Raw genomic sequence first — 17,265 nt, 5'->3', positions numbered from 1 at the left:
TCTCCAGATTGCCCAGTGACATACTTAATCAATCTACAGTATTTAAAAAACGCAGAGCACTCATTCTTTCCCTGTATATACATTTTCTTGAGATCTCATATCCTGTTAGGAAGAGAAATATCCTGGCTGCACAGCACCAGTCTGAATTTTTTGGGTGTTTTTTTGTCTTGTTCTTTTCCTGTGTTTATGCTCCCACAGTGCAACATTTACTAATCCGAGGATAAGGATGACTTGAAGCGCCTTAGTTGGAAAGCATTCACAGCGGGGGGGGGGGGGGAGCAGCAAATGGAGCCAACACCCTGCTTAGTCATCAGATAGCTCTATCCTTTCAAAGACAGATGCAAATACATATGACACAAACTACATACAAGAATCAGGCACAGAAGCAAAGGTGAACCAATTCCACTCTGCATACTTGACTCCTTCCACATACTCCACCCCAGCCCTGGAAACCCTGCCAGGAGAAAGACCTTTGAGCACAGATGATTTTACACTCAGCGGGGGATTTAACATTTGGTAGCCTGCAGCTTAATTAACATATCAGGAATCTGTCTGCCCTGCAAGTGGATCCTAAAAAATGCTGAGCTTGACTTTTATAGGGTCTATTTCATGTCTCCATGCCAATAAGCTTCTTTTTGTTTTGTGACCCATACATAGCTTGGTTATGGGAGATGCAGGAAAAAGGTGGGCTATAGGTCAAGCCAACGTTGTTCATTGGCTAAGTGGTTTTGAGAGTGTTTTTAAATAATAGCCTTGACAAATTAATTCAGACAAGTAGGTTACTTGGCAGTGAGAGGGTAAACCTGAATTTCCTGATTATACAAAACATTTCCAACTGTGGAATAATATCAAACAGCACTTTAAGAATCTCCCCACCAACCTCAGTTCCCAGCCTTGGCCTCAACTAACTAGTCACTCTGCAAAGCCTGCTCCCATTCTTCCCTGAGAAATGCCGGTGGAAATACAGAGATAAATAGCGAAGTTGAATATAGGATTGTTCTCAGTTTCTCTCTAGGTGTAAATAAACATTGCATTCTCCTCGAAGAAAGCCTTTTGCCCTGGGATCCTACAATACAAGCCCACCTTCATTTAAGTACTTGTGAAGTATGGGAGATAAAACCTGCTAACATTTTTTTCCCAGGACAATGCTGTGTATTTCTGTAAACTACTCACAGCTCATTCATTTAATTGTCCTTCATTCCAAGGACAAACCTGTCAGATGGGTAGCAATGCAGCTTGGAAGGGCTGTGTTGCTCCTCTCTTGGCTCAGGTTTTTACTCCCGATCAGTTGGGACCACCTTGAATGAATCTGTTTAGAGTCTCTGTGGCTGGCTCAGTGCTGGGTATCATTGGCACACGAACAACTGGAAGGTTATGGGCCAAGTTAAATGTTGTTGAACCTGGCAGGTAGCCACAAAACAAAGATCACCACCCAAAATGTGGGTATATGCAACTTGCTAGACAGTTGTAGGCAGAGGTTTCCCTAGTGATCGCTTTGGGAAAATTTGTATGACCTGATCTACACGACAAAGTTTTGCTGGCAAAAGTTTTTTTTTTGTTGGCTCCAATTTACATACAACCACACCCACAGTCTTACTGTCAGCAAAACCCAGACTTTCTGTCACCATGACAGAGCCACTTGCCTGAATGACTTAAATTCTGTTCAAAGACTTATGCTGGCCCTGCAGACTTCTGTGTGAACACTGCCGTACCTGTAAAATAGTCCATTGGCAAAAACCCCACAATATTCCAGTCCCCGCAACAGGTATCACTAGTCACTGTTTTGAATCCCACTACTCCAGGATCAGATTAATTTGAAACCAAACTAACCCACCCCTTTATAATTCACCAGCATGTTCTGGAAAAGCATTTTTTCCTGCTAAGCCATTTCTACAAAAAAGATAGGACCAGCCTATATAAAGTCAGAGCTCAAGCTAAATCTCTGGCTGCTTTCTGGATCAGGAAAGAAGTCCTGGATCTCCTCAGCTTTTGGAAAGAAGGGGTAGTGCAAGCCAGCTATGGGGTGACTGCAGAATTAGGATTTTGTTGCAAAGGAGATGCAAATGCTAGGTTACAAAGGGGATATGAAACGACGCCAGACAAAGGAGGAGTTGCAGAAGGCCTGTGGGGAGGCAAGATAGGCCATCAGAGAATCAGGCCATCTCTACCTGCCACTGCTGTGGCACACTCCATGCCAGATTTAGCAGCAACACGACAGTACACTGTGACCCAACGGCAGGAGTCTCAGCAGCAAGTTGATTGAGGAGGGTGATGCTGGATGCATCTACATGAGACGCTAAATGCACTTTGCATTAGCACATCACACCAAAAGCCACTGGTTACTGGCCTTTGATTTTAGTACCTGGTAATACAGGTACTAAACTTAATGCACAGTAATTATGGTGCCAGAGCCAACCTGAGCAGGGTATGGGGCCCAGGGCAAATCAGCCCATGCAGGGCCCCACCCCTGCTCTGATCCCATGTGCCCTGGACCTGAAGAAGCTGCCATCACCATTGGCAGCAGCGGTGATGGTGGCGACGGTGGGGGGAGTAGTGAGCAGCTGGATGCAAAGCTGGCAGTGGAGGCGCAGTCACTGCACCCACTCCACCCAGCTCTGCAGGGCCCCGCAAAGCGCAGGGCCTGGGGCAGTAGCCCCGATTTACCCCCTCCCCACTAGAGACAGCCTTGATGGTGCATTAATGAACATGTAGACATGCCCACTGAGGTATAGATACCTCAAATCCACCCCACACCCACATGAGGTAAAGACAGAGCAGGGGAAGGAAGCTCAGGCGGGTCTTGGTTTTGTTTTCATGGGCCCCCCAAACCTCTTCCTTTTCAAATGGCAACTATTCATGTATGGCCAGAGAACAAAGGAAGTGACTTTTAAGACAGCCAATTTACTTTAAAAACATGTACTGGCAATAAAATCAGAGAATATTAGAATCATTTAATAGCTATCATGCTTTGGCAGCAAAATAGAATTTCAGCTCTCTGAAAACATGATCGTAGTAAAACATCAGTTCATTGCTAACATAAACAGAAATAAACAGAGACCAAACCTCAGCATAAAAATGAAGTTTAAAAAGCCCATACAAACAATCTCATATCTGGCCTTGCAAACCCCCCCCCCCCTTTTTTTTTTTTAAGGCATAATCATGTAATGCAAGACAAATACAGCAAAAGCAGAGCTTTGAGCTATGCAAACCCTGATAGTTGGGGAATTCTCCAGCCCATACTCACCAGCCACATATGCACTCTAAAACCCTATCCTTCATTTCCAATGGCAGTTCAGTTTGAACTGGACATGCTGCTATACTTGCTGGTGAAAATGACCCCCACTTACCTTCCACCAGCCAGCCAGCCCCCCTAGCACAAGTGCACAGAACTCACATAGGTGCTGCAGGGGTCACCCTAAAAAAGTCTTGCATCAGTCAACAATCCCAGAATTCCCTGTTCCTGATTTCTGGCCTTTATGTATCCCTCTTCCTGTCTCTGTTGCCTGTAATTGGAGTCAAATATGGAAGAAGAGCCTAGAAGGGCTCTACTCAAGGAACAGAAAGCACAATACGGACCTTTTAGTTGCACACCTTGAGACAAGATGCAGATAGGAAGGGGCAGCTCACATGGCTTCAGTTGGTTGAGGGCAACTCTTTTGGTCAACCTCAAATTCTTTAGTTTTCAAGCCCAGCCTCTCAGCTCCAAAACAAATCAGTCTCTTGCTGTGTGTGAATATAGTAAAAAGATAGAAGAGGCCTTGCTTCTGGTGCAGAGAGGTCAGCAGTAAGACCAGAAAACCTGAGAGAAGAAGGCAACAAGGAAGCCCTGGGCATAGTCACAGAAGTAATGGTAGTATGGTCTCACGGAAAAACTAAAGGAGAGAGCTTATGGGCTCAGTGCTCGTTGAAAGAGGCTTGGAACTGTGAGCAAAGGAATTCTCTCCTATTGTTTGATTCCTCCCGGGGTCAGAGAAACAGGACTTTGTAAATTAACAAGACTGCATCAAAGATACCCAACTTCTTCAGCAATCCAGGCAATCTACAGGGATCTGCTCAGGTCAAAAAGGGGTAACAGTAGCTAAAAGCCCACAGAGCTGCAACGTAACAGAGATGGGTCTCCTCTAAATAAATGTGCCTAATTTGTAACATGCCTGCTTCATTTCTGATGCAGAAGCAGCAATCCCAAAAGGGCTGGCTGTCAGGGATCTTGAATTGCATCTCTGGCTTTGCTACCTCTTATGTTTGGTAACTATGACTTAGTCACTTAGGTCTGGATTGTGGGTGCTCAGCCTAAGACTGCTTGGGTCTAGTTTTTCAAAGATGCTGAGTACCACAGCTACAGTTTAAGTCATTCAGGGTTATCGGTGCTTAGCAACTTTGGAAAATGAGACCCAAGCTGTCTCAAATTGGATGTCCAAAAGAGGCATTGTCTATCAGAGGCCACTTCTGACCATATTGATCTTCATTTCCCCATCCCACCATTTCACTTTCCATAAAATGGACATTATACCTCTTCCCCCCCCTCTCCCCACCCCCAGAAGATTTGAGGCTTAAGAACTTGAAGCCAAGGAACACAATGACTGCCATGTTGGCTAACACCAGGAATCTTTAATTAACTATGCGGCAAGCAATTAATCCACCCTCCCCTTCCCCACAGTAATTCTCCCAGCATTTAGTGTGTAAAAATGACTAAGATATTATTACGACTTGTGGCTTCATTTTTAGATCTAGCATAAAGTGGTGAAAAGATGTAAACCAGAGACAGTGAAAAGATTTCAATCAACCTCCTTCACCTGCTTCCAATTACAGTTCAAAAAGCTGATGTGACACTGTTCTGCACTGACTTATTAATAGATTGCAAGTCAGGTTCATTTCAAGTATGAGGCCTCTATGTACGAGTGTCACATTAAAGATGTCAATGGAATTTCTTCCAACTTACACCAAAAAAGGAGAATTGGACTCCAACTTAGTGCTGAGGCACATCTGTGCCTGAGTTCTTGTAGCTCAAAAGGGTCTTATCATGAACCCATTGAAGTCAACAGCTGAACTGCCTGTGCTGTAGGATCACACTTCTCCCGTTTCTTTCTTTTCCTGGCTGCACATGAAAATAATTTAGATCTTGAGCAGATTGTCTTTCTGTTGCTGCAGTGCTCAGCACAATCAAGCAAAACACCCAGGATGCTACCTACTGCAAAACAAAGAAAATAAATAATAGCAATAGTAATTCCTCATCACTTGGAGTTCATCTTCACTCCCCTGAAGTTCTAAAGGCTGCTGGCCCTGTCACAGGCTAAATTCATGGCCCAGCTACGTTTGTAAAGGTCATTCAAGGGAGGAGTGCTGGCCTTGTTTTGTAATGATGCTAGAGCCACCCAACCATCCAGGGCTTTGACAGACCCTGTAAGACATTGTTTGAGCAACCAAGGTTTGATGGAGCATATACTGGTACTTTTTCTTGGCTATATTCCATGGACAAGCCCACTCCAGTATGGGCTGAGAGCAGGGTTGTCTAGGAGGCACTGCAGTGGTCGTATGCCACCAGGCAGATGTTTTGACACTGAGAAAATCTTCCATTTGCCAGGTAAGTTGGTATTACGTCCACTTTTGCCTGAGTCAAGAAGAGAATTCTTAACGGGGCAGCAAATTTGGCCACATGTCTCCAGCTCTCAGCTTTTTTCTCTTCTGCACAAAAAAGCAATACATGCACTTCAGTCTGGAAAGTTAATTTCAGAGGAAAAACAATACTGAAAGGACATGCAGAAAGTTTCCATGAGAGACAACATAAGCCCAGGCTCTGTCTACTTCTTAACACACAGCAGACTCTATGCTCATTCACACTGGAATGAGCACAGAGCAGGGCCATGATTCTCTTGATAAACAATGGTGCAGAGCTGACTCAAGCTGAGGGCTATACTTTCTTCTTCTCTCTCTATGATGCCTGGAAAGAGGCTGTATCATAAGGACATTCTGGCAGCCCTGTGCCACCTGGGGAATATCTTTAAACAGGGAATAGTTCAAAAAGTGGCAGGTGAATAGGACTGACTTTGGGCATGGCACCTGCTTCCTTTGGGTTTCTTTTTTACATAACTAGAGCAGAGCAAAAGGGCTACTCCACAAAAGGCAACTGGTCTCTGACTGCACGACATGTACATTGCTCACACCAATGTAATTAAATGGAAGTGCAGGGGACATAGGTGGCAGAAGGCTGGGGCTAATGGGCTTAGCCCTCACAAACTAGGCCAGTGACAGTAGCTCCAGTGCCACTGCTGCCACCCCCAGTGCCCCTGCTGTGCGCTCCTCTGCTGCCACACACACAGCACCAGCATGCACCATCCCTGAAAGGAGCCTGCAGGAGGGAGGAGCAGGGTTAGGCGGGCACACTTTGCACTGCTCAGTCCCCACAAATACTATTTTCTAGCACCGTTTATGGCAGGGGACCACGGCAGACGGAAAGCTGACTTATCTTACAACCTGTCTGCTGTTCTTGCTGCGTGTGCTTGGCTTGTAAGACCCACCTGAAGCCAGATCATTTCACCAATTTCCCCAGCTTTCATCTTCCAGCCCTGTTCATATCACCACTCAACTGAGTGCATCTTGTCTCAGAGGAGATGGTAGAAAACAGCTTGGATTTGGTATATACAAAGAGATCAGCGAGTCCTCTCCCGTCTTATTCAAGCCATCTTTTCAAACCTGTTTTATATGTATGTATTTTTTTGTACTTGCCAAATAACAGTAGTTGAGGCAGTCTCTTACAACTTTAGCTTGCTGTTTTTAAAATTTAAGCTACTATTTAGTGCGGTGTTGTTTCTTGCTCTTTTTTGATTTTTTGGGATTTCAAGGATGTGATGCATGAAAAACTGCAATTTGGCAAAGCATCTCCTAGATTAAATCACACTGCATAGGGTAAGGTTTGTCAGAGAAGTAGACAGTTCTTACTAATAGGTCCAAGAATTCAGAGAAGATTGGAATAGATTTTAATGTAAGTTTACATTTCTTGTAATGAATTTTAATGGCAGCTTTCACCACAGCTTCTGTGATTCATAAGAGAAAATTAAAAACCTACACCTTGAAACTTATATGACAATACAGCTAACAGCTTGCAGTTTCTGGCATTATCTTTAAGAACCTTTCAGTCCCATTTCTATACTGCATTGTTTTCCTCACAAAACGTATTTTAAATATAAAACATTGAATGTTCATTGCTTCTTGATATCATTTTTATTCATTACCTGCTGGAGGCAAAGGGCATGGTTTTATATAGAATTCTCATTGAATGTCTTATTTTGCAATTTTATTCTGCTGCACGTTTTCCAAGAAATTATTTTCTTTCAGATGCAGATGTTCTCCTGGAAAAGTGATGCAGGGCGGTTTCCATCCCAGTCTCCTTTACATTGAGTTTTCTGCTGTGAGCACAGTCAGGGGGGTTTGAGGTGGGGGTGGAGAGGCATAGCTTGTCAGACACATTTTTAGAAGCCATTCAGACCTTAATCCCATCTTGAACACTGTGATCAACTGGGTGTCCTCAAAAACAGTGTTAAGTTTGAGATGGATCACAGATGACAGAGCTTTGGGTCACCATAGATCTGAGGGGCTCATTCTATATGAGAAAGAACATTAGCAGGTAGATCCTATTTCATGTCTAAAGCCCATAGGCAGTCCTATTCCACCCTGCTCAATGTCCTGAAAAACTAGCAGGTCAATACACTTTCATCTTAAACTTAAGACCAAGTCATAAAAAAAGCAGAGTGCCTTTTGCCTTAATCATTTTTCAGTGTCTCAAGTAGGTGGAATAAGATTGCACTTTGGCGTTTCAGAGGTGAAATAGCATTTGGGCTAGTGACTTCTTATTTCCATCTTTATTGCTGAGCTGCTGATAAAAAAACCACCAAACATTACTTCCCCTCTCTATGATGACAGAAAGTCCCAGTCCATATTGTGTCCCAGTCCATTACCCTGATTCCTCAAGTTTACAGTCTAACCTAACAATTGTTTGGTGCAGCTAGATAACAATTGGCTTATTTTATCCTCTTGGCACCTAAATGGATTTAGGTGCTTACATGTAATCTGACTGCACTATGCTCAAGACCCTGAAAAAACTTTAATACTAAAGGTGCATGGGGCCTCTCACTCCTCACTGCTTTTTGCGATTTATTAGTCTTAAGCTTAAGATGCACCAGGATGCAAAAGTAGTAACATAAATGATATTTCAGACCCTTGAGCTGGGTGAAATAGGCTCACATTTAGATGCTTAAATCCACTGTGGGCGCATGTCTACATGTGCCACTATAATAATGTTGTTACTACGCCGTGATTTAGTACTTCCATAAGGAAGTACTAAATCATGGTGCAGTAAAGCCCATACTGTGCTGTACGTGCGGTGCACGATTATTTTAGTAGCTACTTTGCCGTAGCGGTGTGCTATACCAGTGGAGCGCATCACTATCCTGTGAAGTAGCTGCTGGTCGCATGTAGATGCCTGCAGATGCTATGCTGCCATAGTGCGTTGCTATGGTAATGTAGCATTATGTGTAGACATGCCCTGCAAGAGGCAGAACAGGAGTTGACCCTAGGATTTGGTTATATGATCAGCAGTTCTCACTTACAGCCAAGTTCTCTGCTTGCCAAGCCTAGAAATAGCTAGCTGGTAGCCTTGGCAGCTGCACTGCAAGGTGGCACTGAGCCCTAGAGGTAGGGGCAGCAGCAGCAGAAGCTGGAGGAGGGAGGGGGGAACCTGACAGCAGTAGCAGAAGAGTGATGGGGGGAACAGCCACCCAGACCAGGAGCCTGAGGTCTGCATGTTAATTCCTTGGGGGCTGCATATAGCCTGTGGACTGCCAATTGAACAGCCCTGCTTTAAAGTAGTCACAAGCTTGCATGATTTTGGAGTTAGCACAGAACTACAGTATGAGGTAAAGTGAAAATTGGATAGGCAATGACACCAGAGAGCTCCACTGCCCATCTTGCATATCCACCATGCTTTCTCTTTGCCATTTCCTGATCAATTTCCCCTACCTGCCGGTGCCATATATTCTAATTCATTGCCTTCCTCCCCCATTGTCCTTCTTGTGTTAAAATTCAGCGCCTTTACCTGCGTCTCTACTTTTTCGCTCCTAAAAGAATTATGTCTCTGGAGTTGTCTGTCAGGCTCCCTACTGCAGACACGGGATCTTCTAGGGTAGCTGAGACAAAGTTTTCTTACCTGTAATAGGATCTAGGGAGGCAAATTGGTGCTGGATTGTTTCCCAGTCCCCTCTGCCTTGAACATGCTGCAGCATCAAAGCAAAGCACTCTGGGAAAGCTATGCCTGGGTGCCCCAGAATGCTGTCTGCTGCAGTGTCACAGCATTTCAAGGGAGCGTGGAACATAATACTCAAGAAGCAGCTTCTGAGCTTGTTTTTCATGAGACATAAAGATGAGGTCTTGGCCATGTGTGATTAATATGATCCCACGACACCTTCCATTAGGTTACAAGAGTATCAGAGCTGCATTCCAGCACAGATAATTACACTGTGCTTTCTGAAAGTCTCCCTCCAATCACAGCTGAAATTACTTCCTGAACTATGATTGTTATGCAGCATTGCTGGGTATTGTTAAAGTGTTGCCACATTCTACTGGGCAGACTGCATTTCAGTGGTGGGTGAGTAATTGCCATATTATGTTAGACACCCAGCTTTGGGATCCTCTGCTATGAAAGGCACTCTATAAATGGATGGATTATTTTCCTAGAATTAAGATCTGCACAAGGTTCTAGCTGCGTGACTCATTAAAATGAATGAGAATCAATTGGCTGAAACTTCACATAACTCTCTTTTCAGAGATATGGTTGTGATTGGAGGTCCAAAGATAATAGTCTTGAAATATCCTGCAAGCCCAGTTCCTAGCTGAAGAGAAGGAACAGTTGGGAAACCTTAGAAAACAATTAGCTAGAGAAGCCAGATAACTTGTGAAATCATAATCAACAAGTTTTCTGCACTTAATGTACTTTGGGATGTATCTTCTTAGTTCTCTGTAGATCTTCAAGCAGAGGGAGGAATTGAGGCATCAGAATTTTTATCTACCTGCCCAGCTTTTTAGCTAAGAGTGTAACCTATGTGACTGGAAACCTTTCAACACTGCTTTCTACATGGATTATAATTTAATATGTGCTAAAACTGACTCAGTGTTGCCTGCTGACTGTCTTGGGGATAAATGTCAAAATCTGCATTTAAATGCTCTGAATATACTTGAGTGCTGCACATGTTTGCACTGAACTACAATCACAACTTTTGCTATACCCAGCTTTTTAAAACCTTAATACTCCTCTTTTCAGTCCTTCTAGTTTGCCACCCTCCCCCCACTTCATTTCTTCTGATTCCTTGACGAAAAACAGAAAATTAATCATAAGTCTCACCTCTTTACTGATTTCATTCTAGTGATTTTTCTCCTAAATGTTAAACATTTTTGTATTCTATTTTGAATATACATATAACATGGTTGCCTGAATCCCTACACATACACACATACTACAAAAAGTGGTCCCAATCCTGCAAAGATTCAGGCTTGTACAAACTTCTCAGCATGTTAATAATAAGGTTGTAGCCTTCAATGGAAGGACTCAACCTAAGCAAGATGTGCAAGGAGCCTATGGAAAGGAAGCCTCTTAGCCATCCCTTTGAAAGAAACTCAGCCAGGTAGAATGCTGTTACATAGTACACAGCAATGCTATGCCTCAACTGAGAACGAGACCATGAAAGTGGTGAATACAAATAAAATTTGGTGCTAAATTTAGAGGGGCAAAATAAAATCAACCTAACAGAAGTTCAGTTAGTGTACCAGTGGGCTAACTTCAATGCTCATTTGGAAAGCACCAGAACATCCACAAAGCATGATACTGTGAATGCTGCTTCAGTGCAGACTCAAGACAAAATAGGAGTTAAGTGTCATAGATTTCATAGACATTAGGGCTGGAAGGGACCTCGGGAGATCATCGAGTCCAGCCCCCTGCCCAAAGGGCAGGAAGTCAGCTGGGGTCATAGGATCCCAGCAAGATAAGCATCCAATTTACTCTTGAAGGTGTTCAATGTAGGTGCTTGAACCACCTCCGCTGGCAGGCTGTTCCAGACCTTGGGGGCTCAGACAGTAAAGAAATTCTTCCTTATGTCCAGCCTGAAACGGTCTTGCAGGAGTTTGTGACCGTTCGACCTCGTCATCCCTTGGGGCGCTCTGGTGAACAGACGTTCCCCCAGATCCTGGTGGTCACCCCCGATAAACTTATAGGTGGCCATCAGATCACCCCTGAGCCTACGCTTTTCCAGGCTAAAGAGTCCCACGGCTCTCAGCCTGTCGTCGTAAGATCTGTTTTCCTGACCTCTGATCATGCATGTGGTTCTCCTCTGGACTCTCATGAGTCACTATCAACAGGCCCTACAGTTTGCTGGGTTTTCACTGAAGTTCTTCCACAAATTCTGAATGGGCACAACAATGATAATCTGACAAGATCACAACACAGAAATGATGAATTTGCAGATGAAAGCAGCTGAAAAAATCAACATGTGGGATTGCTTATAGTCGTAAAGCTTTTATTTTAATGCAAAATAAAACAGGTAAAATTTATATAGCCATATATAACAACAACAACAAAATTCAAAATCTTTATGTGGTACCAAAAAAAATCTCATTGTGTGTTGAATTTCTCCCCCAAGACAAACAAGCATGATTTTGCAATTATTTTTATTATTCAATACACATGAGTATAGTCAGATATTATAAACTCCCCCCCCCGCCATGATATAATAGAAAAGTGACTTACAAACAGACCATTCTGTTTTATCTGATGATAGTAAACTTACAGACCCTGCACATAAAGTCAGAATTTTCTTGCAAACATCTGCGATCACGGGTGCAAGCTGGGGGCCTTATCCTGGGAGGTAAATAAGCACCCTGAACTCCAGGGGAAGCCTCAAGATGAGGCCCAAGAATAATAATCAGCTGGAATTCCCTCCAAATGCTGACTCTGTGAAAAACCAAATCTTTGAAGAAGATGCAGAGGTAGCACTTTCACTCTATAGAAATTAGGCAGCATTGTGATGCTTGTTCTGGTTCAGGAAAGTAGAGTGAATTTGAGGTTAGGGCTGAAGAAGGGTGGTTTTTACTCTTAGTTCCTTCCCTTTTTCAGAAAGGCATCTTTGCAATGCCCATGGAGAACCCTCACAATAATACATCATAGTGGTAATATTTCCTTGCAGGCCAGTATCAGTGGATCACTAGTGCTCGGTCATTCAGAAAATCATCAGCTTCTATTTGTATCTCTAAATCTTTCAGCTACACAGTCCAGTTGCTCCTTCACCAGGAGCAGAAACCCAGACTGTCCTCTATCAGCAGAGTTGGGGAATCAAAGCATCCCACCTTGTATGTGAGTGGCTTTTTCCTGTTTACTTTTGAGTTACACTGTTGTGCAAATGTATTGCATTCTGTGCCTGCAGCAAACCCAAACTATCCCTGCAAGCCCAGCTCACGTCAGGAATGTTTTTGCTGGATTGGCACATTTCAGACAAAGGAGCGTGAGGCAATTACATGTCAAGAGCATTTCAGACTTGTAGTTTTTCCAAACATATGGACATATGGGGAAAAGAGCAACTTGTTACTTAACGGCTCTTTTGGATTTTGCAAGTGTATATTTTCAACCGTCAGTTGTAGCACCTTGTGAAATCTACACGGTACATATTTTTCCACAATATGGTGCTAAAATCATACATTTTACATTGCAGAGAAGCAGACTATATATGCTTTAGCTATACGCTATACTTCGGAGATATCGTACCTCTGCAAGATGTGAAACCAGTGCACTGCAGTTTCCCTCCTCCAGAACGATGGCACTGCAGATTAATGAGATGTGCTTTAATACCTTTTGCTCTTGTCCCCAGCCAGGTCAGAACGTTCTTCCCTCATCGCTCCCAGTGGCATGCAATGTGTCCATATATTACAGTCCTATCTCCTTTTCTTAGAAAAAGGAAGAAAGTCTCCATGAGGCAGAAGCATCATTTAATAGCCTTTTGGGTAAGATTAACTACTGGGAAGGTGTTCTGTTTGATGTGTCTGCTTTAACCAAGTGGTGCCATTGCAGTCAAGGGGAGCTGTTAGAAGGGTTTCAGGTTACACAGAGACAATTGAGCAAGCCCTTCAAAGGCCATAAATAACCCAGACGCTGTTTCCATCCAGATTTTATTTGGCCCTGGCTTCTGAAATACTGTAAATGAGGTCTATAAGCTGTGCTGCAGTGGTATTTGAAGAGTTAGTAGGTAGTGATTTATAAAGCAGTAGCTTATATTCAGAGCTGCTCTTAATTGTGGCCTGGCTTGATAAAGCCACTGTCACAAACATATTAGTTTCTTTACACCTGGATCAAATGCATCTGGAGTTATATTTCAAAAAAAGGGAAAGGAAAGCATTTAAATTTGTTTTTCCTTCACTTCAAGTGGTCCTTCATGCCACTAGTAGCCACCCTGTGGCTGCCAAATCTTTATTGATTGAGAATACCAGAGTTTATACAGCTCTTTTGGAGAAGAACAATGCTGTACACAGCATGTGCCCATGCACAACACAGCGTGTTTACTTGTGGACAGACCATGCCTCGTATTTGTGGATGGGCTACATCTCAACCTCCATGAGGTGTCCAGCCTGATATGCAAACCCATATTTCCTCCCAGTAGTTCTTCCCTCCCCTCTTACTGAAGAAGGACCCTTTCTAGGCATGCTGCTAAGACACAGGGCACAAGCAACAGGAAGAAAGGTAGGAATGGATCTTTTAACATATTTGCTTCATAATCAGTTGCATTTTCTCCCTTTTAGTTTCTCAAATCTGACAGGAAGCAGTACTGTCCCTCCATTCTTCCCCTATCCAAGAAAAAGAAAGAGGAATCCTACATTAGATGTGGGCTGTGTAATACTAGATAATACTAGAGGCTGTCTCCCTTGTGCTGTCTCCCTACTCTGTCTGGCAGACAGAGATGTGTATGAACCAAAGCCCCAAGGCCTGACATCCCGATCAATAGGCAGTATGGCTCAGATCAAACACTGTTAAACAAACCCATCTCAGTTGGTTATTGGGATCCAGATGGAAACACTCCCAGACTTCTAGGGTGTTGTCAATCTCTCACCAGTCTGTAGTGAGGGACTAATACATTAGTTAGGATTAAACTCTGATCCCTTTTAGTGCTATTAGGCTATTCGCCATGCACTGGTCTCTGCAGATCTCCTCTAATGAAGCACTTTCCCAGGGATATCTACTAAAAAGGGCTCCCATCAGGAGGATGAAATTTTCATGTGCTATATAATTAGGAGGTGACCTGCGTGATACAGTTTGCAGCAGACCCGAGGGTGCCAAAAGGCAACAAAGATCTCTTGTAATTAAATCTCCGGCCAGGTCCAAGGTTTCTCCCTAAAAAAAAGAGGGGCCTTAACTACCTTACAATCCTTCTAAAGGCAGTTTAAGGTACTGAGGAGGCTCAGAGCTAATGCGGGACATGCTGCTAGGTTACTGGCGCCTACGGTTACCCAAGACGTTCTTGGCATGATAAATCATGGAGATCAGCTTCCAAATCTCTGAAGTACTTTTAGACAAGGTAGCAAATGACTATGAAGCAGAGCAGTCACCACCACCTCCTGGCCCTGCATGCTGCCAACCAGCACTGAGCCAACACTGGTGCCAAGATGATGGAAGGCCACAGGCTCTCTCTTGTACCCTTTCTCTGCTTGCACCCAGGGCACCTTCCCCTTGTCTTCCCTGCTTCCTCCCTCAGCTCTCCTCTTCTTGCCTTGCTGCCTTGAAACAATGTCATTGTTTAAAACAACTCTCCCTTTATTCTGCTTCTCTTGGCCACCACCTGTTTTTGAGCAAGCTCTGGTCTTCTCATTCTCTTCATCGTCACTTTTTTAAAAGGAGGATCTTGATACCTAACTGCCAAACAGGAAGGCTAAAAGTACCTCCCGTTGCTCTGTAGATCCCTGTTGAGGGGAACTGTGTTGTTTGGCACTTAGCACTGAACAGGCACTGCTGGTTGCTGAGCTTCCTTTCAATGACAGACAGCGGGCCCTGCATTAACAGGTGACAGTTCACATGACAGAGGCTCTGCAAAACAACGGCAACAGACTAGAATATAGGCTTACACAGCAAGCGGGCTCACAGTACCTTAATTGATATTGCAGAAGTTACCTTGATACAAAGCTAGGCAGAGTAGGGCAAGAACCTGTCTCTGCCCACCCTCATCCATCAAAGAAACTGATGGAGTAGCAACTCACATCTGAATTCAGGTATGTTACACTGAAGGCTAGATCTTCAGCAGGTGCAAATTGGTTTAGCTCCCAAGGAGTCAAGGAATTTCAGCTCATTGACAGCTGCTGAGAATCTGGCCCCCCAACTTTACACTTAAGAGCTATGCACTATGGGTGCTGACAGATGTGAATCCCCCCCCAAACCCTCCCCCCAAAACCCAAAAAACTAAAAAACCACAGTGCTGTACCAGAAGAGGCATTGCATTAGTTCAACCTGGCTCCCCAGCATCTGTATAGATTTGGTACTTCAGTGGGGCTTTTTAGTGCTTTCGTCTAAAACTGATTCAGTTATTCAGCTATGAGATGAAATCATCAAAAAGCCCTGCTGAAGCATGTACCGAGCTGAAAGTAAAGCACTATTTGTTTTCTCACATCTGTAAGCAGCCTACGTGACTAACAAACACACATGCACACAGTCTCACTTAGTTCCCGAGTCCTTTATCATTGTCTTTTGGGATTTTTCTGTCCAAACCCTCTACAGTGTGCAAGTGAAGTTGATGAAGTTAGTTTTAGTCCAACTGTGCTGCTTGCAATAAGAGAAAAAGAGGATCTTGATATGTAACTGTCAAACAGGAAGGCTACAAGATGAATGCTTCAGCAAATGAGTAGAAAGACGAAGACAAAGGCAAGATTAAAAATCTGCATCTGTGGCATTCTCAAAATATAAAACTGCTGGTTTGAATGTCCCTGGAATGTGGCTCCTAACACGGTACAAGACATCTGTAAACTTAGTGATGCACACAGCATCAGACTACACAGGATTCCCAGCTCCAGAGAAGATCCTCTGAGGAAGGAAGCATTGTGCAGCATATATGTGTACTGTCACTAGAAGGCTACCGTAATATAATAGGCCTGTGGGGTCACTCCAGATTGGACTCTTGTGACACTACCAGTTTTATCCAGAGGGAATGCTGTGCGTGCATGTAACTGGATGTGGTAGAGCCCTGAGCTGTGCTAAATGGTACACTTAATTTTCAGCTGTCACTTTTTATTTTTAACTGGTATTGAACACATTTGAATGTCTGGTACTTCAGACTTAAAAGATGCAGTACCTCATGTTAGCGTTGACACAGTCATGTTTCCCCATTAAAAGAAAACTTTGAGCAGCTTGGCTCAGTAAGAATGACTCCAGGGAAGAGGTCACCCTTACCAACAATTAAACTTGCTGTGATCAACTGTGGAAAAGGTGATGTCAGGCACCCTCCTTCCCAGCCCCACTGATGAAGTCCAGCTCGAGGCTATACAGCTGCAGTCATGGGATTCTTCTGCCTGGGGTCTTGAGGTCTGTATTGGTATTGATCTGGGCTGGTCCCACGGTGTCTCGCTCTGCCCATTTCATTATATGCTGGTGCTCGGTGCGACTGAGGAGGTGAAGGTGGGACATCTTGGCGGAGGGGTCCTTTGTGTTGGGTGGTTAGTGGTTGGGGTTGGTAGTACTGGGGGTACCGCAATTCTGCTACCCTCATGTCTTGTGCACGAGAGTAGCTGCCTTTAGAGAGGAGCACAGTGGGCTGCCCTCCTTGGTAGTAAGGAAGATCTCGCTCTTTGTATATCACTCGTGGCCCTGCTAAATACTCCATTGAATCTGCGGGTCCACGCCTGGAGGGGAAGAAAATGCATCTATCAACAAACAGCATTCCAAGCCAACAATACGCCACTGTAGTTTGCTTGGGAAAAGAACTGCCATGCCAGAAGTGACAGTCCCACCTGTGTCAAAACATAATCGCCAGAGAATAGCAACCTCTCACCTGCATGCTGCAAAATCTTTAGCACACCAGAACCCCCTACAGACCTTTTCCAAATGGAGAGCCCTGGCGCTCTTCAGCTCCCTAAACTATGATGTTTGCCATAATAGAATCAAAGATCCTTTAAACAACGTATTTTTGACTCCATCTTATCTGAGCCTGAGGATAAACAGATAAGGTTGGTCCACAGCTGTGCAAATCCCAGAAGTCT

General features: G+C 43.9%; 1 protein-coding gene across 3 annotated transcripts in view; it reads right to left on the bottom strand.

Annotated features, from left to right (window-relative positions):
• Positions 1-11,694: 11,694 nt before the first annotated feature.
• Positions 11,695-17,265, bottom strand: part of PARD3B (par-3 family cell polarity regulator beta) — a 765,403-nt gene continuing 759,832 nt past the window's right edge. For all 3 annotated transcript variants that reach the window (XM_090044807.1, XM_090044808.1, XM_090044806.1), the window contains exon 24: positions 11,695-16,908. In XM_090044807.1, coding sequence (XP_089900933.1) covers positions 16,548-16,908 — 361 coding nt within the window. In that variant the 3' untranslated portion in view covers positions 11,695-16,547. The remainder of the gene's footprint in view (positions 16,909-17,265) is intronic.

Source organism: Crocodylus siamensis, chromosome 4, assembly GCF_052110815.1.
Source record: "Crocodylus siamensis isolate JL-2025a chromosome 4, ASM5211081v1, whole genome shotgun sequence".
Taxonomy (NCBI): domain Eukaryota; kingdom Metazoa; phylum Chordata; order Crocodylia; family Crocodylidae; genus Crocodylus; species Crocodylus siamensis.
This window is presented reverse-complemented; position numbering and strand designations above follow the sequence as displayed.